General features: G+C 36.2%; 1 protein-coding gene across 1 annotated transcript in view; it reads right to left on the reverse strand.

The window, feature by feature from the left end:
* Positions 1-12,164, reverse strand: part of RABL3 (RAB, member of RAS oncogene family like 3) — a 50,711-nt gene that overhangs the window by 38,230 nt on the left and 317 nt on the right. Inside the window, exon 2 of the mRNA XM_053663136.1 lies at positions 7,783-7,874. Coding sequence (XP_053519111.1) covers positions 7,783-7,874 — 92 coding nt within the window. The remainder of the gene's footprint in view (positions 1-7,782; positions 7,875-12,164) is intronic.

The raw sequence follows: 12,164 nt of genomic DNA on the forward strand, positions 1-12,164 counted from the left end.
TAACAAGGAAGCTATAACTGCAATATAAAAGCTGCTAGGAAGAAAGTATTGGTACAAGCACCTGAGGTAAAGGCTCTGTCAGATTAAATTATTCTCCCTAAAGGGAAGAAATGTTCACTTTATTACAAGAATAGTCAAAAGCATTTACATATCTATGACAATTTACTGAAGATTATAATTTAAAAATACCTTTTACTTATGTTGTCACTCAGGAAATGCATTCTCCTCAAAGAATGAAGACAGAAGATCAATCAGCCTAGATACAATGAAGAGTTTTAAGAGCAAGGTCACTTTCAGTCCCACTTCGGAAATGGGACTGAAAGAATTGTTGTCCAAGTACAGTTGTCTCCATTCTCCACTCACCACTCCCCCCTGCCCCACCTTCAATCCTATTCATCCAGACCAGGCTGGCTTTAAAGAAGTTAGTTAGTATCATAATCATTCCAGGAAAATCAGTCACATTACATGACATTTGCCTTTGACTACTGTAGCCTTTAGTCAGTGTTCCTTGGAACTATGAAGTGAGTTCAAAAATCTGAAGTCTAGTATAAGCTAAATAACTAAAGGGAACTCCAACTTCACTTCTCCCAAAAGCATGGTTTCCAAAGGTAATTACTTCTGTTACATTTGAAACTTGTTTGGAGTCTGGAGAACTAACTAATCTCATGCTGGTCTGCTCTCTGGGACTTACATAGAACCACCCTTGCAGATACAATCAAGTCTCCACCTTCATATACAGTGGACTGTTGGGACAGGTTCTTCTGGAAATCTTGTCACCAGCTACACTCAAGGCATTTCACATCCCTGTTATCCTCATCTATCATACATTTTGGGCCTTAATTGGTTTTCATATTCTCACCCCCAAACTACATTCTGCTTCCCCTACCCATCATTCAACCCTCATTTGTTTTCTCCTCTCCACTTTTCTCCTGGAATCTTACTCCATGGTTACAAAATTCCAAATTATTCTTACCCTTAACTTCACTGGATTAACTAATGCCAGCCTCTACTCTGAACATACTTCTCCCACTGCCCCCTCAAATGCTGTTCTCTTTCTTGTTCTAATTACCTTAGAATTGAAAAGTTAAAACAAATGCCTGGCTTACTCTTCAAAGTTACTTCCAGTAGATTATTAATCTGCTCTTATATTTTTAAAAACTTTATTATTTACAGGCTTCGTACCATCCACCTATACTATCGTCCCTCTCCCCTTGCCGTATTGATAGCTACTTGCTTCCTATCAATGAAAGATTCATACTTTTATGCCTCCTGTGCTGCAAATCTCGTCATTAACCACTTCCGCATCCTAGTAGACTGATTCTACATCCTAACCAGTGCTCCTCAAAATACTATTCACCTATATATATCAGAATCACCTCAGATGCTTTTTAAAATGCAGATTCCTGGGCATCATGTATAACTCTGAATCAGAATACCTGGAGGCATGGTCCAAGAATCAAATTAAATGACTAAGACTGTCAGAGTGGTTATCAAAACAAAATTTAACTACATCCTACTTACAAGAGATACATCTATTTATATGCATTTGTTGTTACAAGTGGCAGGATTTCCTTCTTTTTATGGCTGAATAATAGTCCATTTTATGTGTGTGTATAATCTTCTTTATCTATTCACCTGTCGATAGACACTTAGATCTTAAAAGTTAGATCATAACCTAAAGTAATTAAAAAAAATTTTAAAAAGTTCTCATCACAGAAAAAAACTGTAACTATGTGAAGTGATAGATATTGATTAAGCTTATTATGGAAGTCATTTTGTTATACGCATATTAAATCTTTATGTTGTATACCTTAAACTAATACAAAGTTATATGTCAATTATAACTCAAAAAAACTGGAAAAAATAAGTAAATTGGTTTAGCTGTTTTATTATCAGAGAAGACAAGACTTCAAGGCACAATGTAGTACCAGATTTGGAGAGGGACATATCACAATGAAAAAATGTTAAGTCCTTCAGGAAGTTTAAACATTCTTAAATTAGTACATACCTAGTAATAAAACCTCAAAATATACAAATGAAAAATTAACAAAATTAAAGTGGGAAGTGGACAAATTGACACTAATAGTTGGAGATTATAACACTCATTCCTTAGCAACTGGTAAAACAAGGAGACAAAAATTTAGGTTTGAACAAAATAATTAAAAAACTTGACCTAACTGGTATAGCTGTATAGCTGAACACTGTACTCAACAACTATAGAATATGCACTCTTTTCAAGTGCACATTAAATATTTACTAAAATTGACCATAAAATGGGGCATCAAGCAAATCTCATCACATTTCAGAGAATGAAATCAGTGTGTGTTCTGAAGACAATGAAAATAAACTACAGAGAAACAATTAAAAAATAAACATTCTCAAATGGTTGGGAATTAAGTAGCATATTTCTAAACAACTCATGAGTCAAAGAAGAAATTACAATGGAATTAGACAATATTTTGAACTGAATAAAAATGAACAAAACTTCAGAGGTATAGCTAAAGCTGCGTGTTGTTAAAAATTAAGAGCCTTAGAGTTATAAAAGGAAGCCTGCAAAAAAAATCAATGAAAACAACTACCCATTTCAGAAAGTTAGAAAAAAGACAGCAAATTAAACCTCCAAAATGTATATATATATCTTAAAGAGTAGAAATTAATGAAATAGAAAACAAATATATAACAGAGAAAAATCAACAAATCCTAAAACTGGTCCTTGATAGACCTCTGGCAAGACTAAAAGAGAAAAACCACAAATTACTCATACCAGAAATGAAAAAAGTAATATTACCAAAGAGCCTACATATATTGAAAAAGTAGATATAAAAAGATTTTGACAACTTCTTTGAAATGGACAAATTCTTTCAAAAACGTGTTATCAAAATTGACAAAAGGAGAACATAGTCATTTTCACATTTTCTTTAATGTTATTTAAAAACTTCCCACAAAGAAAACTTTAAGCCCAGATAGTTTCATCTGTGAATTCTTTCAGATAAGTAAGAAAAAAATAACAGAAAACTTAGATAAATTCATCCAGAGACTAGAAACATAAACAACTCTTCCCAACTCATTTTATGAGGCTAGCATAACCCTGATACCAAAACTCCACAAGACAATAAGAAAAATGACAGACTAATATTTGTGATGAATTTAGATGCAATTATTTGAAAAAATATTAGCAAACTGAATCTAGTGATATATGAAGACATACAAGACAAAGTTGGATTTATTCCAAGAATGCTAAGCAGGTTTAATATTTAGAAACCAATCAATATAATTTATCACAGCAACAAATTAAAGCTGAAATATTAGGATTATCATAAAAAAACTAATAAAACACAACACCAGTTCATGATACAAATTCTCATCAAAATAGGAACAGAAGGGAACTTCTGTATCTCACAAAGCATATCTACAAAAAATCCTAGAGCAAACAGCAGACTTAAGGGCACATCGAAAGTTTCCTGAGATGGGGAATGAGACAAGGATGTGCAATGTCACCACTTCTATTCAACATGATACTAGAGACTTGGCCGATTCAACAAGTAGGGGAAAACCCAAGAGGTAACTGAAGTGAGCAGACTGAGTTCTGGGTGGGAGTAAGAGGGTCAAGACAAGGGCAAAGGGACAGGGAGGGAAACTGAACTAAAATTCAATTTTAAATTTAAAGCACTGTACCTTAACTTCACATCTAAGCTTCTCTAACCCTCCCTACAAACCTATAGGCTAGAATCAGGAGTGTCAAACTCATTTTCACTGGGGGCCACATCAGACTTGCGGTTGCCTTCAAAGGGGCAAATGTAATTTCAACTCCTTAACTGTTAAGGAGTAGTTACATTTATACAGTCCTAAAATTATTTTGGCCCTTTGAAGGCAACCGCAAGGCTGATGTGGCCACACACCCCGCCCTCCCCCCAGTGAAAATGAATTTGACATCCCTGGGCTAGATAAAGAAGGTATTATTTACCACTACTTTGCAAATAATAAAGCTCAGAAAGTAAACTGATTAGTCTAAGGTCACTTTTTTAAGAAGCAAAAGGTAATAGGACTGACCCAGAAAATAGGAGTTTAAGTCTAAGGTTTTTTAATAGATTTTTTATTTTTGTCATTTTTTGTTGTTCAATTACAGCTGTCCCAATTATCCCTTTGTTGCTCTCCCCTGCTCTATCCCCCCTCCACTCAATCCCTACCCTGTTATTCATGACCATGGGTCTTTTACACATGTTCCTTGACTTGACTCTTCCCCTTCTTTCCCCCAGTATCCCGCTGTCCCTACCTGCCTGGTCACTGTCAATTTGTTCTTTATTTCCATGTCTCTGGTTTTATTTTGTTCATTCGTTTGTTTTGTTGATTAGGTTCTTCTTCTAGGTGGGATCATATGGTATTTGTCTTTCACCACCTGGCTTATTTCACTTAGCATAATGCTCTCTAGTTCCATCCATGCTGTCAGAAGGGTAGGAACTCCTTCTTTCTCTCTCCTGTGTAGAATTCCATCATGTAAATGTACCACAGTTTTTTGATCCACTCATTTTTGTTGGGCACTTAGGCTGTTTCTAGCACTTAGCTATTGTAAAGGGTGCTGCTATGAACATTGGGGTGCATAGGTTCTTTTGAATTGGTGATTCAGGATTCTGAGAATATAATCCCAGCAGTGGGATCACTGGATCAAAAGGCAATTTCTCAAATGGACAGTAACCAGAGGGGGAGCAGGGAAGGGGAAAATGGGGAGGAAAAGGGGAAGGATGGTCAAGGAGCATACATAAAAGACACATGGACAAAGCCAAAGTGGGTAGGATTGAAGGTGGGGCAGGGGGGAGTGGTGGGTGGAGAATGGAGACAACTGTACTTGAACAACAATTTTTTTAAAAGGCAGTTCCATTTTTAGTTTTTTCAGGAAATTCTATATGGTTTTCCACAGTGGCTGTACCAGTTTGTATTTCCACCAACAGTGCACTAGAGTTCCCTTCTCCCCACACCTCACCAGCACTTGTTTGTTTATTTGTTGATGATGGACACTTTGACTGGTATGAAGTGGTATCTCATTGTGGTTTTAATTAGCATCTCTCTGATGGCCAGTGATCTTAGCATCCTTTCTATGTCTCTGGGCCCTCCGTATGTCCTCCTTGGAGAAGTGTCTGTTCAGGTCCTTTGCCCATTTTTAAATTGGATTGCTTGTCTTCAAGGTGTAGAGTCATGTGAGTTCTTTATATATTTTGGAGATGAAACCCTTGTCTGAGGTATCATTGGCAAGCATGTTTTCTCATATGGTTGGTACCCTTTTCATTTTGTTGATATTTTCTTTAGCCATGCAGAAGCTTTTTAATTTGATGTAGTCCCACTTGTTTATTGTTTGCCTTATATCCCTTGTCCTAGGTGACATATTGGTGAAAATATTGCTGCATGGGATATCTGAAATTTTTCTGCCTATTCTCTCCTCTAGGACTTTTATGGTATCACAAGTTATACTGAAGTCTTTTATCCATCTTGAGTTTATTTTTGTGTCTGGTGTAAGTTGGTGGACTACTTTCAATATGTTATCTCACCGAAGGGGAGCTAGAAGAGTGCAAAAGAGAAATTCTGTCTGGAACTTGCCACTGGGTCTCCCAAACTTAAATAAAGTTGTCATTGAAGAATTTATCTAGAATTTGGGAATACGGTAGGCTGAAATGGCAGACAAGTTCCCTCTGACTTTACATGCATAGAAATAATAAAATGTTAAAAAATAAATAAAGAGGACAAGCTCAAAAGAAAGGAAAATCCCCAGATGCTAGAAACAAAGAAAGAACTTAAAATCAGAGTGATAAGTGGGAACTGACCTAGATTCAGATATAGCTTCAGGGTCTGGTCCCTGGAGCTTTAGTGCCCATCTGGGAATAGAGATTTGTTTTCCAGCTTTTAAGGCAAGAGTATATGTGGGTGAGTGACAAAGACCAGACTGAAGTTCTCTGCATGAAGTCTGGACTTGGATGAGCTGCCTAGTCAGTGACAGGGACTTGGAAAAACTATCCAATGGTCAGGAAAACGACAAACTTTCTATCAGGGACCTCAAGTAGGGGTGGTAGAGAGTAGATAAAAAGCCCCCAAGAAATGGAAACCATAGGCCCATGTTATAATTACACATTAGGGAAATTTACATGATCTAGCAGGAAAACTCCTATGTGAGACATTACAAGGACCACTGAAATTGCTAGGGCTGTGGCAGAACAGAAATGAAAAGGCACTGACTGTACTTTCATAACACAGCACAAAGGACTTCCACGGGGAAGAGGAAACAAAATCCCACTGAAGATGTGATCATCTTCAAAAAATTAGAAACCGTACAAAAAGATACATTTTCATGAAGTAGAATCAGCATACAAGGTAGGATATGTATCATCCACCCAGAAAAAAAAAACAGAACATTCCAAGAGCAACCACAAAAGAGCATGTTTAAAATGATTAAAATAAAAAAGTAAAACCATAATGAAAGACTGGAATATTCTGAAAAATTCTGACATTTACAAAATAACAAAAAATAACATCTAAAAACTAGAATTACTAAAATGATAACTGAGTAGACATATTAAAAGCAAATTAGACATAATTGAACAGACTCTTAGTTAATTGGAAAATAGATAGGGGTACATCATCCAGAATGAATTAAGGAGAAATAAAAATGGAAAATATGATAGTTCAATTAAAAATACAGAAGACAAAACTCTAATAGAAGTTCAAAAGGGAATCATCGAAGAATGAAGAAAAACAGATAATGGCTAAGTTTTTTGAAAAATGAAGGAAGCTATGAGAAGCACAACTTCTGAATAGAATGGCTAGTAACTAATTCACACCTAGACATAGGTTAGCAAAACTACATAACATCAAAGATTTCTGATGCAAGATTTCTAATCAGCAGCAAAATAAGTTACAGCCTGTGGAACAACAGCTTCAAAGAATTAAAGGAAAATAACTGTCAATCCAGCTAATTACCATCCCTCCCCTATTTATTTAACTCAATGGAGAGATGTATGCCCGCAGAAGACACTTGCAAGGGAGCAGCTGGAATTCGCAAACACCAACAATATCTGGGAAGATACGTAATTCAGTGGACTCTGCACCTGTGTTTCTGAATTGTGAGATGGAACAGATGACCTAAACATAAGGCTTCAGAAACTTTTGCCTTTGCACTATTTCTAGCCAAAAGTTGGACTTATCAGTGGCAAAGGCTAAGGCAGAATTATTTATGGAGATATAAAGTGAACTTCATATAAAAAGCATAGTAATTAAAACGGAAGTCTCTGGAATCAGACTAACAGGGATCAAAACCTGACTCTCCTTGTTAAGCACTGAGTGAATTTGGTCAAGTTATTTTACTTCTCTGTGCTCTGCGTTCTGCAGCTATATCTAACAATTTAGAAAAGATTTAATAAGCAGAGACATGTAAAGCACTTGGCATAGTATCCAGCACAGAGTAGGTGCTTTATAAAGCCCAGTTATCATCATCACTTAATTTTGACCATAGTACTATAATTTGATTACATACAGGGACTGGCAGAAGTAACACCTGTTTGAGTGTGTGGTTGGTAGGGTAATAATATGGGTGTAATAATTTATAGTTTTAATTTGAACACTTCGCCTACAATGTCATATGGTGTGGTAGAGTACGATATTGTTATGTTACAGAATTACACGTTTATGATTTTGTAATAAAAGATTTTGTATAAAAAGAAGTGTTATTTGTGTTGGACTATGTAGCTTGAACAAGTTATTTTGAATATGACTACTAAAAACTAAAAATAGGAAACATACTCTGACATCTACTGAGCAGCCCACAGTCCACGATGGATTTCCCAGCACTTGATTTTGGCATAGAAGATGAACAAGTGAAGATTTCCCAACACCTGTAAAAGATATAAGAACTGTAATCATACAAGAGTCAAGCTGAAGTCCATTATGGCAAAGGTATAACTGGGAATATGCAGCATTGGTGGTATGTAAAGTACAGTTGTTTAAAGGGTATTCACACCATACCAACCATTTAATAAGTTTTATCAATAAATTAATGGTCAAGGAAAGTGCCCTCTAAAATTCACTTAATGAGGGATTGTTAAAACACAGAATGCTGGGTCCTGCCCCCAGTTTGCTATTTAGCAGGTCAGTTGTGGAGCTTAAAACTTTTGCACTTCTAACAAGCTCCCTGGTGATGCCGATGCTGCTGGTCCAGGGGCCTCCTCACTTTGAGAACTACTGTTTCAGGGAAATTTCATATGAACTAGTCCTTTCCTTTTAAATTGTTTCATTTGTTCAGATTATTTTTTAAATATTTCTTTTATTTTTAGACAGCAGGGAAGGGAGGGAGAAAAAGAGACAAACATCAGTGTGTGAGAGAAACATCGATTTGCTGCTTTTCCCAAGTTACCCAACTGGGGACTGGGCCACAACCCAGGCAAGTGCTCTGACTGGGAATCCAACCAATGACCTTCTGCTCTTCTGGACAGCCCTCAACCAATTGAGCCACTCTAGTCAGAGCATAGTCAGCCTATGTTAGATTTGTAGATTAACATATCCTGAAGGTATCCTCTATCCTGATCACCAATGGAGAGGTCCCTCCATGGCACCCTGTTAGGTGGTCGTCCAGACTGTGCTTGAACACTGTCAGTGATAGGGATTTATTTGGACACTCCAGTTCTCCCTCAGTAAATTTTAAAAGGTAGCCAACCACTTGGCCCAGCTTTACCCTTTGGGAAAAAAGAACAATTCTATTCCCTCTTCTACATCACAGCACTTTACCTTAAAGAAGCACTTTATTTTTCTTTAGTTTTCCTGGGTTCAGAACAATCTGTACGAGGGGAAGAAAAAATGAGTTCTCCCTGTATATTGGTGGAGTCAGTCATTCAATTAACAACATTTTGATGCCATTATGTCAAGCATAGTTGGTGAATCTTTATGTTTCATTAGTAGTATCAAATATTTAGATGCCAGGGCAAAGTGGCTCAGTTGGTTGGAGCATCAAGGTACACACCTAGGTTGTGAGTTCAACCCCCAGTCAGGGTGCATACTAAAGGCAATCAATCAATGGTTCTCTCACAACGATGTTTCTCTTTCTCCCCCTCCCCTTTTCCTCTCTCCAAAATCAATACACATATCCTTGGGTGAAGATTAAAAAAAATTTAGACCATTTCTTTGCGTGTTTTCTTTGTATTTTTATGTAGGAACTTATCATTTGTGGGGTTTTTTTTACTACATAAAAGTTATATTTACAGACAACCAGAAAGTATTTTTTAAAAGGGGTTAAAAAAAAATCACCTGAAGAGCACTACCATCAACAAGTAGGTTTAATTCCATAAGCAGGGTTTTCTATTAGCAGATTATTATTCCAGATAAGGAGTACTTAAAACAACAAATCATAAGCTTTGTTTATAGATCTGGTTCTGTTTGGAATATACTACCCATTCTCTCCCCAACCCTTCCCTCCATTGGCCTAATGAATTAATCTGTCAACACTCAGCATCATTCTACTTATAAAGTCTTTTCTGACTCCACACAGAGAACTAAATACATAATCCACCATCCTCTGGGTCTCCAACTGTACCCTGTAATTTTTTTACAGAACGCTTAAAACATTATGATACTTTTTTGTTTAAAGGTTTTATATTTTATTCACTTTACTTTTAATTTCGTGGAAGATTGGGATTGAATTTCATTCATCTTCCTCCCGGACATAATCTCCAGTACTCAGGAACAGGTTCTTAATTAGTATTTATTTAGTGACTAAAGTTTTCCATTAATACAGAATTTCTCGAACATGTGTAATGTCTCCATTGTAGTTCAGAACACTGACATAACAATTTACTTAACCATTCCCTCATTATTAGTAATTTAGGGTGTTTTGAAATTTTCACTATGCTAAGAAAAAAAATTTTTTTAAACTTTTGTTTACAATTAAAATTACTTCCTTGGTGTATCTTCCCAGAAGTGAAATTCACATGTAATAGGAAATAAACATTTAAAGTTCTTAATATATATTGACCACTTTCATCTAGTTACTGTGCCACCAGTTATACAGATAAGCCTGCGAGTTTTGCTGCACCTCAACAATGTTATATAGCTGCTTAGTGTTATTAATATTTTCATGATCTTTCTCTATTAGATGTCTCATGTAATTGAGTCAAACATTTTCCCAGGTTTCCTTTTTATTCCTTGCATAGACATTCATTTTTGTCACAAACTTAGTTTTTGTCTTTGTATTGATTGCACTGCATCTGTCATTTCTGGGGCATGTTGCTGATTTTTGTGATGGCATATTAGTTTATGTTGGAGGTATATATCTAGGCAGTTTTCAGTTTGATGGGAGGCTTGAGCTTCTAGTTAAGCTTAACTGTATCGGAATAAGCATTTTTATGCAGTAACACATATAGCTCTCTATGAATTAACTTTGGGTGATAAGAGCTAGTTAACACTGAATAAATTCTAAACAGTAAGAAAAATTCACATATCAGAAACAACGGCTAACAATTTCTTTAAGAATTTTGGGAAGTTCTGATTCTACATTTTCACTATTAGGACTAAATTAGATTTAAAAATTCATTGATTACTTGAGGAGAGGGAGGTGGTAAAAGGCCCAATATAATTAAATACCAGCTCCAAATATAGTTGTTGGTAATGTATTTAGCATGTCCCTTCTGTCTGAAAGAACAAAGAGCCAGCGTGTGCCTATTAGTGGGACTTTCAGAATTCCTTACTAAATCATCAAGTATCTCTATGACACAAAACAAATCTCTAAATCCCTTTGTATATTTGTGAAATCCTCCAAGTTTCACCAGGGAAATAATCCCTTTACTCCAAAGTAAACTTTGAAGTTTGAAAAAAAAAAAGCTGGTGAAGTGTACAGAGTATATCCTAACTTGTCCAATAGCAAATCACTGTTAAAAGGGAAATGATAAAAAAAACAAAACTGTTAACTGACTTTACACATGTAGCCTAACATCACTGAATGTTTAACAAGATCTGTCACTTTCCTGGGTGGGCATTCTGTCTTATGTTTTACAATTGAGTTATAATGAGCAACAGTGAAAAAAGCTTACTAATTTCCTGTTTACTTTTCCTCATTTAATACAGCAGTCAATGCAACCATGTTACGGAATGCACTGATTAGTTATAACCCTAGTACCTAATACAGTGCCTGCTCTGCAGTACATATCTAAGGGGGAGAAAAATGGACTATTTCCAACACTATCTAACATGAAATAATTGATGCAATACAAAAGGACATTATAAAAGAGACACCTACTTCAAATATCATGAAACTGTGTTAGCTCTGTATTTCAGTTGTAAATTCTACTTGGTGATTCTCTTGCCAAATTAGACCACCATTACTTTGTCTGTAAAACTGCGTGATTTTTATCAAATTAACTTCAGCACGACTTCGAGCTAAAGTACTGGAGCTGACATATGGGTTTTATTTCATAATGTAACTTCCTAAGGAGAATTTTAAAACGCTCTCTATAAAATATTTTGTAATGTAAGAAGTCTTCAGGCAAGGTGAAAATGTTTTTGACCTGTTCCTTTCCCCAGCTTTGCCGTTCAGAGTTCTGTAAGGGTAGTTTTCAAGCTTTTTGGGCTACGTTCTGTCCATTTCCAAGCATGTGGCACAATGTCTTTGCTCACAACACATATTTAAAGGTCAACTCCTGAAAAGCGCATCTATGAAATGCAAGGTTAGGATTTATTCCCAGTTCGTGAGAAGCGTACGAATGGAGGTCATGGTGAGAGGAAGGATAGTGAGGTGGGAGGGAGAAATGCAGACTTTCAATTTGAGTTCTCAAATGTCCAAGGTATCAAAAGAATTCAAACACTAGGATTAAACTGGGCTCAGCATTGTCTTGAATACTTCATAATACTTCTATTTCTTACAACGTAGTACGTAATAGGTTTTCAATTAAGACCAGCGAGAACAAACAAATCAAGCCCAATTCAGAGTAAAAGAGGACAATCATCCAATATTTCATTTCATAATATAGCTTAGTATTTAAGTACGGGGACACTGGGTTCGAACCGGTTCTCCCAGTTACAACCCTCCGCAACACTTTTCTCTTGGAGGCACGGTCCTAATATCAGTTTCCTTAGCACCGCACCAAACAGAACACGCAAAGTCTGCAAATCTTTTAAAACAAAGGAACTGATCACAAGCG

This window comes from Artibeus jamaicensis, unplaced genomic scaffold (genome assembly GCF_021234435.1).
Source record: "Artibeus jamaicensis isolate MK-2021 breed Jamaican fruit bat unplaced genomic scaffold, CSHL_Jam_final contig_3126, whole genome shotgun sequence".
In the NCBI taxonomy this organism is placed as follows: domain Eukaryota; kingdom Metazoa; phylum Chordata; class Mammalia; order Chiroptera; family Phyllostomidae; genus Artibeus; species Artibeus jamaicensis.